The 19,032-nt window shown below is 42.1% G+C and overlaps 1 protein-coding gene across 1 annotated transcript in view; it reads right to left on the reverse strand.

The window, feature by feature from the left end:
• Nucleotides 1-12,715, reverse strand: part of LOC115375770 (insulin receptor-like) — a 50,468-nt gene extending 37,753 nt beyond the window's left edge. Inside the window, exons 1-2 of the mRNA XM_030075305.1 lie at nucleotides 11,531-12,715; nucleotides 3,516-4,064 (exon numbers count right to left, since the gene is read on the reverse strand). Of these exons, the coding sequence (XP_029931165.1) occupies nucleotides 3,516-4,064; nucleotides 11,531-11,612 (631 nt within the window). The 5' untranslated portion in view covers nucleotides 11,613-12,715. The remainder of the gene's footprint in view (nucleotides 1-3,515; nucleotides 4,065-11,530) is intronic.
• Between the last annotated feature and the right edge of the window lie 6,317 nt (nucleotides 12,716-19,032).

A 19,032-nucleotide genomic window follows, 5' to 3' on the forward strand; every position in this document is an offset into this window, starting at 1 on the left:
TAAAACTCAGTAAACAATCAAACATAATACAAAATTTGTGCCAATTTTTCAAAACTCAATTCTAAAGATGACCATGACGCTTTGCAAAATGATGTCTTGCATTAAGTACTATTCTAGAAGCTGAGATGGTGCATGTGTGCAAATCTAATCTGCTTTGGTAATGAGCATCTCCTGCAACCTCGCTTCACCACTTTGTGAAACAAATGCACCCAATTTAGTGTAAAAAGGAGGAGGGAAATTAGCAGTGGCTGCTCTGGGAGCAGCTCAAATTACCTCCGTTATAGAAGTAGGGAAAGGAAATGGGTTGTGACTCCAAACATGGGAGCTACGCCAAGCCCCGTGGTTCTGCAGCTTTGTTTTCTGCGGGTGTGACTACAGAAAGTGTGTGACCTACGGTTGCCTCTGGCAGGACTGATGCCACTTAGCCACTGACAATTCTTCCACGAGCAAAACTTTTTTAAGATTCAAGATTCGGTAGTTATACTTGTCACAAACATAGCTACACTCAATGTACAACAGGCAGAGAGAGAGAAAGAGAGAGAGAGAGAGAGAGAGAGAGAGAGACAGACAGACAGTGAGTGAGTGAGTGTGTCTCCAGTGTAATGATTGTCCTTATTGCTGGTTATTTAACAGTCTTATTGCCACAGGGTAGAAGCTCTTTCTGAGTCTTTCTGTACAGGTCTTAAGGTTACAGAGGCATTTTCCTCATCTTAACAGTCTATATAGTCCCTTGTAAGTGTGACTGAAGTCTCTGGAGATCCTGAGGACCTTAGTCCTGCACTGCCTGGTAAAGACGTCCTGCTGGGGACATCACTCCCCTTCACTCCACCGCAGGGGAGTGAAGTCTTAGTGACATGCTCTGCTTGACGTACCAACGACTGTAGGGATTTGGGGTCATGGGCATAGCAGCTCCCACACCAGGCAGTGATACTCCCAGTCAGGGTACTCTCCATGGCTTTGGAGTACAAAGTCTTTAGGATGAGAGAAGGGACCCTGAACCTGTTGAGATGCCTGAGGTGGGAAAGCTGCTGTCTAGCCTCACTGATCAGGAAGTTTATGTGTGCCATCCATTTAAGATCCTCTGTGATGTGGACCCCGAGCTGTTCACTCTCTCCACAAGGGTATCACTGATCTTGAGGGGGGTGTAGCTCCACTGCTACTGCTGCATCCTCCTAAAGTTCACAACCATTTCCTTAGCCTTGCTGACGTTCAGCGCCAGATTATCCACCTCATCCAGGTAGTTATTCTCGCCTTCACTGGTGATCAGACTCACCATGACCTAGTCATTGGGAAACTTGACTATGGAGTTGGAGTTGTGCATGGCCGTACAGTTGTAGGTAAATAAAGAATACAGAACATAACCCTGAGGTGCCCCCCCAAGTTGAGTGTGAGGGTATTTGAGCTTGTGCTACCCACTCTCACCATCTCCCAGTAGGAAAATCCTAGCCTAGCTACAGATGAAGGCGCTGAGATCTTGAAAAACAAACAAAAACATTATCTGGGGGTCAAAACATTCTGTGATTATTCTCTCTTAGTATCAGATTGTAATAATGGAAAAACTCTCCAACACTGACACAGTTATTCTGCTGTCAGCTTGATATTAGATACCGGCGTTAGTGTTGGTGCATGACTGCACTTTCATGTGGAAAACCTTAGTGTAGTCACAACAGCAGGGCTGATGTAAAAAAAAAAAAAAAGGGAAGAAGAAAAAAGTTTTCTGGCCACAATGAAGTAGCTTATTTAGGAACTATTCTAGGTCTTAAAACAAGATAAGTGAGCTACAACTTAACAGGGCACCGCACTCGCACTCTGCTCTGTGGTTCTAGCTGGGGCTTAACGGGTCTTTTCATGCTTTAGTGAAACTAGGCCAAAAACCACAGGCCCCAGACCACAAGACCACAGGCCCTGCTTGTGCCGACTGCAGGCCCATGATTGGAGATCAGTGCTTGCCAGTCGGCTTCTGGTCTTGGTTCTTTGTAAGACAATGGTACATGCTAACTCGATTTGGGATCATCTCTGCGGCTTGACTTTTTAGAGCACTTGCTCCTTCACATTTTCACCACAATTTGACAATAGGTCTTCTGGGCCTATTCTGGAAATCTATTCAAGGGCTAGTGATGAATTTGAGCAATCATCTCAAGCAAAAAGTCATTAGTGGAAAAACTGTAAAACCACACTTGAGTGGCAAGGGGGACTGGAGAGCATAATGTGGGGCCCTGCTCTGTTTCACAGAAACTGTGTGCAACCATCACAACAACCTCAGATGCATCCACAGGAGCTTGAGAGAGCAGACATGCACTGGAGTTAACTGGTTCAAAAGAGCAGTTAAATTATGTGCACTGAGCGTTGCGTAATGGTGTAAGCCAAGGAGTTGAGACAGCACCCATATGCAAAATTCTTCTCAGCGCTCAAACTTGAACTTTTTGGCAGTGTGGAATGGGTGGGCTTGTGGCTTTACAACAAAAGCCACTACAGAGGGAACAAGCCATTTCCCAGGAGTTGTGCTTGGAGGCGATCAGAAATGTGGCATTATGTCTGTCATCTCCTTTGCTTGGGTTTCTCCACACATCACGAGCAATGACAACACTATCGTCTAGTGAAAACACACAGTCACAGACTAACGGGCGAGGTGTTGCATCACACACACGCGCTTCGAAATGCTTTGATACAAAACTTGGCCTACTTAACTAAACCTACGCACATGACTTGGCTCTAACATGACAACACTAAAAAGGGACACAAAAAAACTGTTTTGGCAAAACTGAACTTTTCCTGGTCTGACGCAGAGACACGACTTTGCATGGTAAACATAAAAAGTTTGTCATTCCCTGTGCTGCTATGAATTTTGCTGCAATGATGCATTTACTGTGAGGCTAACACAGAAGAACTACTTTAATTTTTAACAGCAATCTAACTTACATTTGGTACCATAAATTGCAATCTGTAAATCTTTGTTATGTAGCAAAAGCAGCGGAAATAATAGCAGAATGGAAATAATGAAATACTGCAAGCAGCTTACAGGGGCTATACAAAAGGTGCTACTGGTCATTGTCAAAATTTATATGGCAATGATGTACTTAAAAATAAATCATACAAGAGTTACCTTTATTGGAAAAGACAACCGCTGCTATGATTCACATGTCATTCTACATGTATGTAGACAAGTGATTCACATGTCATTCTACATGTATATGCAATGACATGTGAGCTGCTTGAAATGGCAGGTTGGATTTTTTTCCTATTCAGTCAGGTGTATAAAGAATGAGAAACTGAGATTAAACTTCTCTGGACTGGAAAAAAAACAAAAAAAAATTTTTTGCATGAAATTGGAAAAAGATGGCAAACTGTAAACTCCTTTCAAGCTAACACCAAGACAAAAAAAAAAGATGGTTTTTCCATTTAACTGTAGATGATATACCTGAGGTAAAATTCTTCGCCCCAACCATAAATAATGAGTGGGCTCACATACTTATCAATCAGGAGAGTAACAATATTAAATCAAAAAGGCTGCTTACTTCTTTGACAGTGCCTCTGTGTCCAGCAACGTTCGCTGAAGTGCCCGTTGATGGTGGTCGTCTGGCAGGTGGTCTTTCCCTTGGCCGCCCCCGGGCACACATCTCCACACTCTCGCTCGTTCTTGTTGGCCACAATGTAATTGTCCTCAACAGAGTCCAGGATCTTGGACCAGTCCAAGGTGGAGAGGTAGCAGATGTCTGGGTTCTTCTCGATCCTCACAGCTCCTCTGGTAATATTCATCAGGCTGTGGAGGCCGATCTCTCGGAGCTGGAGCATCTCAAAGATCACCAGGGCATAGTTGAAGAACAGGTTGTTGCCCCTGATGACGGTTAGGTTGGGGAAGAGTTCACTGAGGCTCTCCATGCCATAAACCCTGAAAAGCAACAGGTAGTCAGTGACGACAGTCAGCCTGGGGAAGCTGAGGCCTCGGAAATCCTCGGGCTTGGTCTTGAACATTAGTAGGATCTTCAGGTGGCCTTCGATCACAGTGCAGTTCTCTAGTGTCTGCAGGTTGGTCACATTGTTCCGGATGTCTTTGCTTGAACAAACTGAAACGACATGAAAAGGAGGGGGGGAATAAGCAGGATTTTTAGAAACTAGAAACTTCCTCCTTAAAAAACAAAACAAAACAAAACAAAACAAAAAAAACAGGAAAAACAACACAACACAACACAACACCGGTTAGGCTCCACAAATAACAGCCGAGCTTTTCTGAGTTTGCATTTGGCCAAAAAGGAAATTAGGCTGTATCATTCATTTCCTGTATTCTGAAAAAAAATGAAAATGATGTACGGCACACCCTATTATGAGTTACTAAAAACAACATTGAATTATTACTACCAGAGGTTAGGAAACTTAGATCTAAACAAATCCTGCAGACTCTAAAAACAATGATTATAATGCGATTAGAGACTATTTATCTGCAGTTGTACACTGATTAGAACTGCACTATGTGAGGCAAAACGTCTGGTTCTGCTAACTTCCATTTGAAAACATGTTTTGAGGATGTTAAAAACAGTCTAGAGGAGAAGAAAAATAAACCACTTGATGATAAGAGGGGATATTCTGCTAAAAAATATGTGTCTTGTCTCTGGTTTTGATGAAAACCAGACCCCTTCACTGACATTTTGTTTAGCAACCACATATCAGGCTGTGAGCCGTATTCAAATATGGAGCGCTGTCATCAGTGTCAAGTTGTGCTCATCCTTGGCTAGTCGTGTTTGATTTGTGTAGCTGCTGCTGTAACTGAAGACCATAAAAAACATTAGCTAATGTATTAAAAATACACCTCTGCTTGGGAATTCGGGTGCTAACAGTCATCTATTTCACCAGTAGAAGATTTGTGGCTTTTTCACGCCTGACCCCGACACATTATCCCGCTTGATGAGAAATTCTATATGTAGCCTATGCAACTACTGCACAGATGCCGTCATTTTTTTTGTCTCAAACTCCCAAACTACACCACAATAAGGCAGCAGAATAGATTCATATGAATTCCCCCACCCCTGTAGATGATGTATACAATAAGCTTATAGCCTACAAGCTGTGACAAAATATATCAAACACGTCAAAATGCGTGACATTAGGCTTTGACATTCATAAGTTGCTTTTTGAAAATAAAACCCAAAGAGCTGACAGTAATGAGGTTTTCCTCAGCTCTCTGCAAACTCCTGGAAACAAGCCAGAGTCTGAGGCAGATGCCTTTTAAATGACATAACACAAGTAATGATGGCCATAAAACTTTTTCCCCTTTACAGGTGCAGCGTGGTACATTCCAGGCCCAATTTTACAGTTCACAAGTCATGGGTACAGCTGGGGGGTGTGCTGCTTAGTGAGAGGGCTGCATTTGTTTACCAACCGGCCCACCGCTGAACTGTACACATCAGGCCAACTGGTCAGCCATGTGGGCAAGAGGTATAACAGCTAGGAGTACACCTCTTTATGGCAGCGGCTCAGTTTACACCTTGTGTTGCATAACAGTACAAGACAACCAGCACAGCGAGCATCCAATCGCCAGGCTTCATGATGACACACAACAAGCTTTTCACTCCATGACCTTTATAGCCAGAATGTTCACACCATGGAAAATTATCTAGGCTTAGGCTACTACTTGTAGGCTTGTATACGGCCAACATTTCTTCACTTGGGTTTCAATTAGAGGCCTTTAAAAGCGCCTTGGCTCATTCATTTCCGCTTTCAAACTTCTTCATTTCCATCTCCTTGAGGTGTCAGGAGCATTGCCAAATCGGCATGCCACAAACCTGTAATTTCAACACATCCACTTCCAAATGAAACACTTCCCATCAGGGGAGTGCGAGTGGAGTCTGCAGAAAGTCTCACCTACTGTAGACTAGATCCATTACCCAGCCTTAACCTCGTGCAACCCATTTCCAACTATGAGGAGTCTAGCTTGCTCTCGTTTAATAAACGAAGACACCGGAAGTGTGGAAGACGAGGGGACAGGGGATCTGCAGCGGTGGTAAGTTAAACCAGCAGGGAGGGAGTACTGAGTGACCCTGTGGGGAAGGCAGAACATCACAGGGCGGTGAGTCCAGGCTCCCATTAGTGTACACTTTCAGCCAGGCCAGTATTTTTAGCACCGCATTCCCAATAGAGAATCTAATACACTCTGTTCGTACCGATAGTGGCTTGCATTGGAAACTGGAACACTGCAGCCCTGGTGTGTATGTGAGGAATTCTGGAGCAGCAGGAGAGAAAGGACCGGCCAGGCTGACTTCTCCATGTGTGAACATGAGGCTAAGACTAAAACTTAGGAGATTGTGATTATTTTTTTTTTGTTTTCATATAGCACTCAATGACAAGATAACCAAACTCATCCTTTAAAAACAGGCGCATAGCAGGATTTATGTGCTTCCTGTAGCATTGAAAGAGAGAGAGAGAAGTTTGGGGGCATCACAAGCAACAGGGTTACCATGGTGACTAGGCAAGCTCCAGCTCTTCATTAGCTTTCAGTACATCACCTGCTCTGAGCCAGACGAGACTGAAAACAGAGACACTGTGCTTCGAAGCGTCAGTTAGAGCCATTAGGACAGCAGATTTACACTGACCAATACCATCAGACCCCTCCGCCGCTGCCCCCACCCCCTGACAGCGATGCACTTTAAAGGCCAATTACAAAGACGCAGTATGATGGCTTCCCATCGTAGCAACACCACAAGCAAAGAAAAACAGGCTTTATTAATTGTTACTGCTGCTTTGTGGCACCTTCCCGGTGAATAAAATGAAAACAGGCGTGATTACCAGCCGAGGGAAAGCTCATAATCAAAGTTTAACTGTTAGTCACATGGTGGTCCTAAATTTAACTCAACAGGTGCTGAAACAAACTTCCCCTATGAAGTTCTGAAATGAATTCAGAATGCAAATACATCTCTATTACAAGCGGCCGGCCCTGCACCGTCTCACGTCTGGCAAACGGCCCGTGCTAAACGCTACAGCCTACGCTAACAAGCATCACAAGAGTTGTGAAATGCACACGCATGAAACACATCTCCCTAAGATTTGCTGAGCTTTACTGTCTGTCCACGAGAGTGCTAGGTGGCATAAGTATACAAACCCACAAGCTTTTTTTCTACGGCTGCAAGCATCAACAGGCACTGACAGTGCTGATCTCATGAAGGAGGCGGATGGTTGCTAGACTGTTGGTGCGCGCTATCACTGGGCCTCCGAGAGAGCTGAGGCCTCAATAAGCATGCAAGAACACAAACATTCAGTGATTGCAACACTTCCCTTTTTCAAGGTTTCGCTGTTCTGTTGTTTTCTAACCTGGGCCTAACTGTAGACCTACAGAACACAGAGGTCATCAAGAAACATGTTCATCATTTCCAAACTGACATTTAAGATGATTTGCTTTCAGAGGGTTTGAAAAGCCAAATCAATTATTAATCTAATTCTGATTTAAGCTGCACTGTACACTCATGCTCACAATAAAAAAAGTTGCTTTGATTTTTTTTTTTTTTTTTTAAATCAATGCAATAATGACGTATGTAAATACATGCTCTTGCAATGAAGTCATTTAGGACTGGTTAACGGAGTCGTGAACACTTTGAAAACAAAGAGAAATTCTGACAACCTCTGATTTGCTTCTATCCACTTCAGGGCCGTGCTAAATAAATTGCCATACCACCCTCTAGCTCTGATTGGCTCTGGGCAGCAATTGTGGATATTTAAGATGAAATGACATCTCATTGAACTGCACGTGATTGAATATTACTCGGCAGCTGACACTGCTACACCTCAGAAGGATACAAACTTTTCAGGAAATTGCACAACGGAGTCAAGGCCATTTTGAATTGTGTAGGATATCCTATAAAAGTCTCCTCAGCGGGAGCAGGGAGAGGCCTGCAAACCACAAAGTGCCCGACAAAACTGCGGGATATGTGTCCCATGGAGAGATGGCTCTACATACAAGATAATTTGGTGATTCACTTGCCCACCAGCTGCTCTCACTTACCCAATTTTCTCTTGAAATGCGGGTTCAGGAGGATGATACATTTCATTTATGAATTAAAATCATGAGCCGATATTTTCTTGCCTTTCTTCAACATGTGCAGCAGGACATCTGTTGCTTTGTTGCTAGGGCAGACGTCATACTAAGACATACTAAAACAACTAGTTTAGGCTTGTATTGTCTGCCTGTATTAATCTAATTACAAGCTACATCAGAAGTCATATCAGCTTACTGAAAACTTTTTGCATTCTTTAGGGTGTTAAAACCACTGTTGACACTGAGGTAATTATTACCTTCTATGTGTGAGAGCACAATAACAAGCACATTTCCTTTTAACAGGGGCACGGTGTCAAGGGTAAAGATCGGAGAAAACAAGGCTTCCTTGTCAGATGCTTGTGTGGTCGAACAGTCAGACTGATGTTTGAGTGCAGGCGGGGAAGGATTACCGTGCGCTTGAGCAATATATAATTTGCAAAAGCAAGCATTTCAAGCTGATTAGAAGGCTATTGTAGACAGTGACAACTACAAAAATCTTCCTTTTGTATCCACGTCAAAAACACTGTGACTGCTGGCGAGAGCAGTGGTAGTGCACTGTGTGTAGTATGTGGTCACAATTTCGTCACCTGAGATCACTCTCATAAATCAAGAATGACAGGTTCTTGGACTGCCGCCTACCTACCAGACCTCCTTTAAAATAAGTGATATTCAACAACAAGCCATAGCTCCCTGGCAAGCGCCCGCTCTGGCCGACACTAATGACAAAGGGATGTCTGTCAACGTGGTGCGGCAATTGAGATTTATGAGTCAGACGGCGGTCGACTAGCTGACCACCTGAGACGAGACACACAACCTGGGGTGAACCAAGCTGGCAGATCTGCAGCAGCCGCCGATATATACAGACTGAGCTGAATTACAAAACACAAGCCCATGAAACACATCTGTAATTCTGCTGATCTCCGCGGTGAATTCTGACTGCCATCAGGTGCTGGGAATAACAAATCAGATCACATAACCACGAAATGTACTGTAAGCTGCATTAATAAGTGAACTTTTCCATCAAGCTGAGCTGGACGGCGACCAACAAGTAGCTCAGAAGATTTCCTGACTTCGACATTGGTTGGTCCGGCTTATGAAATCGGCCAGTGTGAGGCCCAAGTTCCACTCTTCCCTTGTGTGGTTCACTCTCAAGTCTGAGAGGAGCGAGAAGGGGGGCATGCAATGCAATTACACAACTTGTTTTTGATTTATGTCTTAAAAAATCTCGCTCAGACTGGTTTGATGACATCGCCCAATTCTCCCCCTCTCCAGAGCTGATGAAAGGTGAGACGGTCTACGCATTTGTTCAGGATGCCTCTTAAGCCTGCTATTACAATATGATTTTAAACCATTATGCTTATCAGATTGCAAGAGCAACCTGGGGGTTACGCGCAGCGCTAGAACAAACGTCACATACTGTACATAACAGGAGGAGCTCTTGTCAAATCTGCCCGGAAAACAAATACAAGCACAACACTGTTAACTGTGTGTATGTACTGGTGTCACAATTATCATATGGCAGGGCAGAATCTAACCCTTTAAGAGCTACTACTGAAATCCACTGAATCTACTATCACAAGAATGATTTACTCACGATTCTAAGTCATACTGAAGGTGCCAGATTACTGACAGATGCTGTTTGTAAGATCATAAACACCTTAACCCTCCTGTTACCTTCAAATTTTGTAAAAATTTTTATCAATTGGAGTCAAATTGACCCCAGTCATTTAAACCTCCAGAAAATAATTATAACAAAAACTGTTACCCAAGTTTATGTGTCAGGTACTTAAGTTGTCTTATAACTACCTAAACAGCCCTTTAATTGATAAAACTTGTGATGAATGAAATCAACAAATAAGGCAAGCAAGTGAATCATAATTTAGTGAGTGGTTATACTAAAAAGCAAAGTTCATATGTGGAATCCCTATATATGTTTGGACATGCATTTGCCACAGCGACAAAGTACTAATTCAATACAATCAAATCATACAAAGTGAAGATTTTCATGTTATTTAGATATTCCCTTTTTTGAGAATTGACTCCTCGGTGCAAAACTCTCCGAACAAAAGTACTGACAGATGGATTGAACACAAGCCAGTGTTTCCTCCAACTAGGCGAAGCCAAGTGTCACAACAATGGTTATATTTATTTCGCTATTTCAGAAAGCCCTAAAGTCCAGACAGTTGAGAAACTACAAGTACAGCTATTTGTGGGTAATGAAGAACTTTAGCAACTACCCCCCACCCCCATCCCTCTTTATAAATCACTAGTAACCTATTTTGAATCACTTGCTGATATAAAAATGACAACATGTCCTCAGTATATGGGACACTAGGTGAAATAGTGACAAGCACCTTGAGTAATGTGATGTCTCTACATTGACTTCATCCTGAGCTCTGTCTTTAAAATAAAGCAAACCTTAAACAATGAGGTAGTCCAACAGCTTCTCTAGGCTATGGATTCAATATGTGTAATGGTGTGGCGTGTGTGAATACAGCAGAAGAGTGCAGAGATGCCGGCGTGCCTGTGCTGGAGACTAGGGAACATGTCGGCCAGTGGTTGCAGATGTGTTCATTCATTCTTATCACTGGGGGCTTCTTGGTTGTGAATACAGCAGGATTGTCAAGAGCTGTAAAGTGGGCTTACTGTTGCATTCCTGCGCTGCCACAGCAATAAGCCAAGGCTTTGCATGTACAATAATAGCCAATCTGTTTGTCTTAATTCTCCCAGCACCTCTTTGGGACAAAACATTTTGTTTACAGTTCTTGTAGGCTCAAAAGGCCGATAAGTGTTAACCTTTGTCCCTTCAATACAGCGTCTACCTACCACACCACTGCTGCTGCTCTACGTGCCATGACAAAAATCACAACCACTTCTTTTCAAAAAACTATCACTACAGGGCTTTTAAGGTCGGCATTAGTAGTCAACTGTTTTTTTTATTTTTTTATATATACATACTTTTATTTTAAGACTAGCCTACAACATTACAAAAGAATACGATATATGGATGTTTTTTTCTGGCATATTAAGAGCGTTTATCAATTTTTAACAAATCTGTGATTTAAATAGAAAACTACACAAAACAACACTGGGTACCCATCACAATTAATTAAAAAAAAAAAAAAAAAAAAGGTTTAACTACCCGACTCCTAGCAAGTTCCTTCGATGAAACGACGTGAATATTAAATATTTCTTCAATTTCGTTTTCACTGTGCTCACTGTTGTCACCCAAAATGCAATGTAGGTAGTTATGCAATGCAAAACCTGATTGTAGTTAACCACACAACCTTCACGATAAGGGCCCTCAGGTGTTTTTTAAGAAAATCACATGGGGGTCATCGGTCTGCCAATTAGCAAGTCTTTCCTATATAAAGTGTTAGAAGCCTTTATTATTTTTCTCTCTCAGGCTGCCGTCAGTTTCGGTGCAATGGTCAGTGTTACTGGACTTGTGTGTGCCACGAGCCGGCTGCTCACATGTGACATTAACATGTAACAGTTAAAGTGACTTACTCTCTCCGTTGGCGTGTTGACAGCTCCACACAATGAAAACAGTGGTCACGAGAAAATACACAAACAAAGTCCGGAGCCACATATTGACTCGGGTTTAAGTCGCTTTATCCAACGCTGGCCGAGGGGGGCAAATACAAGGTAATTCCTTGAGAACGCACTTCACACTGGTAAGAAATGCCTTCAGGAAATTGGTTTTGTCACAAGGCGTGAGCCTACAGGTAAACAAAAATAAAAACAAGACATCCCGGAAGATGGGCGGAGGAACAAGTCCAACGTGTTCAGTCAAATACTAGCTAACGCTGCTAGCCAGCTCATGGAAAACAAGTTACCACACACACAAGCGTGGGACGTCACTACTCGGCTTATGTAGGGCTGTTCGGCCGCATTAAACACATTGTTCGGTTAAATTAACGCCGTTTAATTTGCCAGAGTCGAGAAAAAGCAACCTTGCTAGCCGACCAGGAGCTAACGTTAGCGCTAGCAAGCGACAGTTAGCTGTCTGGCTAGCTCCGCCACTCCAGTCCAGGCCACAAGTGAAGTTTGCGTTGCTACTCTGCAACTCTTTCAATAAAAAATCGCTCCAGGAACCACATGCACAGCTGTACTACTCATATACACGGTGTTTTAAAATGGCTTGCTTGTATGCACAAAAATATTTATACACACGACAGGTGATTTAGAGTCATTTTAGAGGTGTTTGCTGCTAAGTCGGTAGTTGTGGCTTGTGTGGCGTAGTCAAGTCTTTTCGTTCAAAAAAATCCTCTCAACTCCTCAGCGAACACACACCGGCGATAATGTACGTCTTCAGCGTGTGAAATATCGGCAGCTACATCCAAAGTTGAAACTCTCCAGCCGATGCAGAGATTTCAGTGAGCCCTCCACTCTCCGAGCTGTCAGTCACACTTCGCTGTGGCTCGGCAGTCCGCTGTCCTTTCTTTTTTGGGAAAATAAAAAATCAAATGCGCTCCACGTTGTTTTCATGTTCCGGACAGCTCCTGACAACACAACTGAGCGTTTGTTTCAGTTCGGGAAAAATAAGTCAAATAAAGTTTGAAACTTCTTTTTTCCCCTCCTCTTCCACAGCCAGAGGTAGATTGTACAGTCTCCCAGGTCCCCTAGGATCCCCTTCTTCCCTGCCTCTCCGCCAGTAAACAAACCCTGCCAGTGAGCCAGATGGGGTGAAGGGGAAATACGGACTGGAGCTTATTGGATTACACAACAAACCGTCCAGCACGGCTCCTGCAGCCGCTGTGGCTGCTGCCGCCTTCAAACCCAACCCGGACTGAATGACTGTTTCAGTACCGCTCGTAGACCTCGTATAACAGTCACTAAAATTAATGATAATAATAATAATAATAATAATAATAATAATAATAACTGCTGTTGCTACTACTACTATTACTAATGCTAATAATAATAATAATAATGACAGTACTGCTGCTGCTACTTCTACCGCTACTACTACTACTACTACTACTACTACGATTGATAATAATAATAATAATAATAATAATAATAATGATAATAATAATAATTGTTGAAACCATTATTATTATTGCACTTTAGCATGGCCAGATTTTTTGCCAGGGGCTTCACATTTTGTGCCAGGCATTTTAAGTTAGTGCACTGCATCTCTCTCTGGGCCTTTACGCCATAATTAAAACCTTTGTTCAGTTGCAAGAAATGATGGGACATCCACAAGTTGATATGATCAATAGGGCTGAGGTCATCGAGTGATAAAGAAATGTACAGCTGTCTATCATCAGCATAGCTGTGAAAATTAAACCCTCGTTCTCTGGTGATATTTCTCAGCAGCAGCATACAGAGACTAAAACAAGGTGGGTCCTAAAATGGATCCTTGAGGTACAAATAATAATAAGTAATAACATCAACAACAATAACAATAGAAATAAGTCTATTATAATATTACAATAATAATTATAATAACATTTTAGCAGCTTGTCAAAAGTGTAATTATCAATAGAATAAAATAATACTCATTAAAAAAAAAAACAAACAAAAAAAAACACTGACAACAGTGGCATTAGGGCTAATGGGCTGAGTCACGTTTGAATCCACTGTGAAATTTTAATGTCACCATAATGTATAAATATTAATAGGCTAGCTGGAAAATGTCATAACACCTGTACACGTCACACAGCAAGCACTGTGTCCAGTTACTTTTCAGTGGAACTATGGAAGCATAGAAGAAGGATAGACAGAAGGCTAACATTTACTTCATTTTGATTTCACTGTTTCAGATGAATTTTTAAGGGTAGAGAGGCTAATTTTTTCAGGTGTTATGAATTAACAAAGTGAGTAGTGTGAGTGAGTGCACCCAAGAAATTCTGAGTAAAGTCATGAGATTACTGTTTGTGAGGAATAATATATTACTTTTTTTTCCTTAAGGAGTCTAGGTGCTGCATGCAAAATCACCAAGGGCTGATATAAGTGACAATCTTTAGGAATCACCTGAGAAAAACCATGCGATAAGCAGTCATTTGAAGGTTTTGTCTACATGGTTCTCAGCATTTGCCTGACTCACAGATGAATTACTGCTTATTCCACATTTTTTGTCAGTTGAGTCCAAAGATTTTCCCTTCATTCAACACTCAGTAGTTCTGCAGAGTGCACCTTTAAGTCACAGAGGGAGATTGCTTTAGGACACAACAGGAGGTAAGCAGCTGGTTTTGCCAAATCTTCTATAGGGGACAGATTGTTCTTCGTCCTTTATAATCTATATGGAATAATCTCTCTTGCTAACATATTAACCCCAAATGGCCTCAATCATGTTTAAGAGAGACTGAGAGTTTTGAATCGCTCTTTATCTAAACTGATCACTTGTAAGAACTTGACTGTTAATACAAACCGTGTGTCAAGGCCCTCCCTTAAATAGTTTATTGACAAGTTGCAGCTTGCATACATACACACACCTGGGTAAGAGAAGGTAGTTAGGAAAATGTGGCACTTGTCTACAAGCCCAATTTGGCTGTCATCTTCCTCCCAGCTACACTCAACCTTGCAGGCTAGTGAGCAGAGCTTTGCACTGACAGTGAGAAAATTGGCTGCAAGGGCTCACACGTGTCACTCTTGCAAAAAGCTAACAATGGCTGATTCCTCCCAGAGTTGGTCCTCTGTCTCCTCAAAACAGAAGAGCCACGGTTATTTTAAGAAGCACAGGAAAAAGACAAGAAAGGAAGATCCACGTGTGATACGAGCATTGTTTGGAAACATAACTCGATTCCCCTTTTGACCCTGCAGAGTTCTCACTCTCAGGCAAGCTAATGGAGCAACAACATTCTTTGGATGAGATTACACACTACAAAATATGATCAAAACTGAACACTCTGAACTGAACAAAGGCAGAAAATATCTGAGATTGTTCTTCCTGGCACGTTTTTGCACTGGAATCGAGCCACAATGCCAGTTCTATTTCCACTGCTAATTCACTACCTGTTTACATTCTCTGTTAAAGGCAGCATTATGTTTGGTGGCAACATGTCCTGTTGTTAAATCAACTAAAATAGATCCTATTTTACTGGAATACTAAAAGAGCTTCTATAATGGGATTCCTTGGGTCTTGATTGCAGTGAGGATCTACACATCCTATCTACAAATACCAGCTTCCTCCTCGTGGTTAGATCAATCTACTGACCACAAAACATTTTAGCCACCAGCTCATTGTGAAATGTGTTGTTTCTAAGATATTTCTAAAACAAGCAGGCAGCCATTACCAACTCCACCTGAGATAAAGACGCAGGCAAAAATCCAAGGAGGGGAGTGACCTGGTTAACAATAATGTATAATGCGAGAGCAGCTCAATAGCAATATCAGCACCAGGCACTAAAGGTTAATGATCCAATATATCACAAGGGCCGGAGGGGGAAAAACACAGAGAGATACAAAGCAAAACATCCGAGGTGGTGGAGAGAAAATTGAAGCAAGGGCAATGCTCTCTGTGGTTTGTAATAAAACCCTTCAACAAGTGTCACTTAGAGTATACCAAGAGGGAGAGAGGTTACCAATGGGGCAATGACAATAAGCTACTGAGCCGATTTGACCACCCAGGCAGGAACATCTTGCATTATGGGAGGTAGCAGAGCTGAACTGCACTGCACTGAATTCCATATCATAATCCCATATTGCGTCTGCCGTCTGTAGGAAAGAGGTGCAATGATGAGATTAAAGCAGGCTGAGAGTCTGGATGAAACCACGTCCCCGCTTCCCACTCATAATCGAGCCATTACAATCACTAGTGAGCAGGATGGATTCAGTTTTGTTTGATTTTCCTTGTTAGTCCCATTGTCTGAAATTAAATAAAACTAATTAAATGCAGTACGGTGTGCTTAGAGAGATATAAATGAAGCTGAAGAAGTAAAGCACTAGACTGAATTATTGTCTGTGCATTGAAAGGTGCATTATGGAAAACTCTGGGTTGATTGATGTCAGGACTGTTTGCCTTCCGCTGACAAAAAAGGTGGAATCAGCAAGTAATTATCAGTGAGTTGGGCAGACAATGAGGGCCATGTAGACTGAGCCATTAATTTTTGTCCGTATTCCACGATCACTCTAAGTTCAGTCTGAAGGGTCCTCACTTCAGTTGACCTTCTGTACTTTTGCATAGTGCACCTTTAAGTTTCATCCTCTAGTATTCCCATCTTAAAGGGAATTCAACTCAATTGACAGCTAGGTTGATATTCTGCAAAAGAGGCAATCTCCTTAAAAAATGTTTTTGTGTGTGTGTGTTTTATTGGTTTAAATATTCAATACAGGTGTAGAAAAGTCAATGAACCTAAAGCCATCTTTCAGCTGTTTCATGTAATTCAATTTAATCATGTCAAACATCTTTCTTTACATTGAGAGCTGAAATTTTAAAATTCAAAACAACAGCCGAAAAGACCTAATACAATAAGAAAATGCTTTCTTATTGTATTAGGTGCAAACCAGTGTTGGGTGGCCAGTGCAGCAATCTTTGCCCAGCTGTGTGAAGAATGCTTTCTCTGAGCTTGCTGAGCTCTTTTGACCAGATTAGGATCATTAAAGCTCAGCACTATTGATGTGCTATTGATGCTGAGATGAACAACAAAACAAATGACTCATAAACACATGACCTGTGTGCTGACAGACTATGGCAAGCCATTTTAACATTTCATAGCTAAACTAGATAGTCCAAACGAACATTTCAGATATCCATGATATCATTCTTCCTATGACAAATGACATCACTTTTGCCATTCATTTTGAATGGGGCTTCAATTTCAGATATCCACAGTTCAGTTATGTGAATTGCGGATATCTACAAACTGACTTGTGACTACTCATAATTTCAGTTTCAGATATCTGCAATTTAATTCTGACTAGTCATAATTCCATTTCGAAGCATCTTTAATTTCCATTAATTCAAGGTATTTAAATTGTCCTTATCTTTTTGTGGCCTTTCTGTTTTATTTGATAGTTACAGCAGAGAGAGAGGAAAGGCAGTGGAGAGAGAGGGGATGATGTGCAGCAAAGCGCCTGGGCTCGGATTTGAACAGATTTGAACCGGATTTGAACCCAGGCTTCTGTGGTAAGGATGGAGCCTTGACAAGTAGTAGGCACTCTACCTAGTGAGTAAGTTTTAACTAGTCAGAATGACATTGTAGATTACATTGTAAATTACGACCAATTCAATTCATAATTGAATTGCGGACATCTGAAACTGGAATTATGACCAGTCACAATTTAATTATAGACATCTTAAATTGGAATTGCGACTAGTTGTAATTAACTTATAGACATCTGTAACTGGAATTATGACTAGTCATAATTTAATTGTAGATATCCACATTTCACATTGCGAATATCTACAACTGAATTGTGGAGATCTGCAACTGAAAGCTCAATACATGAGTGACAAATGTGACATCGTTTGTCCAAGGAAGAATGTCATTGTTGATAATTGAAATGTTCTTTTTGAAAGGTCAGGTATACATATATAGGTATATGGATATATGGAATGAAAATCCTGACTTGTAATTATGACTAGTCAACATGACATTGTTAATATCTGTAATGTTAATTTTGGACGGTCAAACTTAGCTATTAGTTGTTAAAACAACTCACTGGAAGACAGTGAGGCCTGTTGCTGTGACGTTAAGGGGTCTGTTTGTCGAGCTCTGAGTCCTGGTCCTGACGGCCCTGATGTGGTTCCAGGGGCCTCCTTTGGGGATCAGGTCAGGTAGGAGGTTGGAGGGCTGGGAGTTCACCTGAAGCCCATCAAACCATGTATGATGTGACACAGCACCCAGTCCGGTTCAGGTGAAATGTGTGTGTTTGCAGGAGCAGCCGGGTCCTACTCACCTGACTGTTTTTTGAGATTAATTTTCGCCATATACATGTGAACAGTGCAATGGATTTCCCTGATACAGTGTCAGTGTTGTATCAGTGTTGTATCTGCTTGAGCATTTGAAATAAACAAATAAAGACTCACTACGGGCTGATGAAAAAGAGTGGATTCTTCTTATTTACCCTTAACTAGGCCCTGACTTGTCACTGCTCAGCATGTTATGTTATGTTATATATACCTTTGTCTGAATACTGACGTAAATCATTTTCAGAGGATTTAACTCGGCAAAGAGCAGGATTAACGTGCTCTTACATGAAAGCCCAAAGCCACACTTTGTGGCTCACTTTGGGTGTCTGCTGCATGCTGCATTAATAGTCACCACTCATTACTATGTAACCTTTACCTTATTCCTAGATATAGGTATGTGGGTAGCACCGTGTTTGAGCATGACAACTAAATCAACAGGGTCAGGGTTCAGCATGATAAGGCTGCAACAGGCCTGACTGGCTGTGTTTTTATTAATATGATATCATGTGGTTATTATTGTCAATCCATGATGTTGTTAGATTCACAACTCTTTGGGGGTTGGAAGAAGGGGGGTGGACTGATGGGTAATTGGAATGTCCAAAGGAAATGTCCACGCCTTGTGTCCAAGGGGTCTTTGGGGCCTCGTGTCGGAGGCCCACACCTGCCCTCATGTTAATGGTCAACCACATGTGACTGGAAATTTCATGAGGAAACACAGGCGGTCTACATATAGAACATGGGAAAGTAGGCAGTGTGGCAGAGGTTAGTGACAATGCCCTGTTCACACAGACCTGTCTGACTGGAAGAACAATGAGGTTCACTCATGATTCATCCCGTTGTTCTTCCTAGACGCCAGCATGGCCCTCACCTCCGTGGCAGGAAAAAAAGACGTCGTACGTTAGGGCTGAGGATGACATCCGCCACTTGGCTGACTTCCCCTTCCCAGAGTGTCTGCTGGGCTTGAGGTGTGTTGTTCTAAAGAAAGATTCCTTCCTGCTGTCATTTTCACGGTATGCAAAGACAATACTCTAGCTTTGGAGGCAGTACTGATGGATGCACTAGTTCCCAAAGGTTAATGGACACTCACATTTATACTAATGGTGCTGTGGAGAGTGTATGGCCTTTGGCCAACTCCAGGAGTCCCATTTTC

Source organism: Myripristis murdjan, chromosome 17 (genome assembly GCF_902150065.1).
Source record: "Myripristis murdjan chromosome 17, fMyrMur1.1, whole genome shotgun sequence".
Taxonomy (NCBI): Eukaryota; Metazoa; Chordata; class Actinopteri; order Holocentriformes; family Holocentridae; genus Myripristis; species Myripristis murdjan.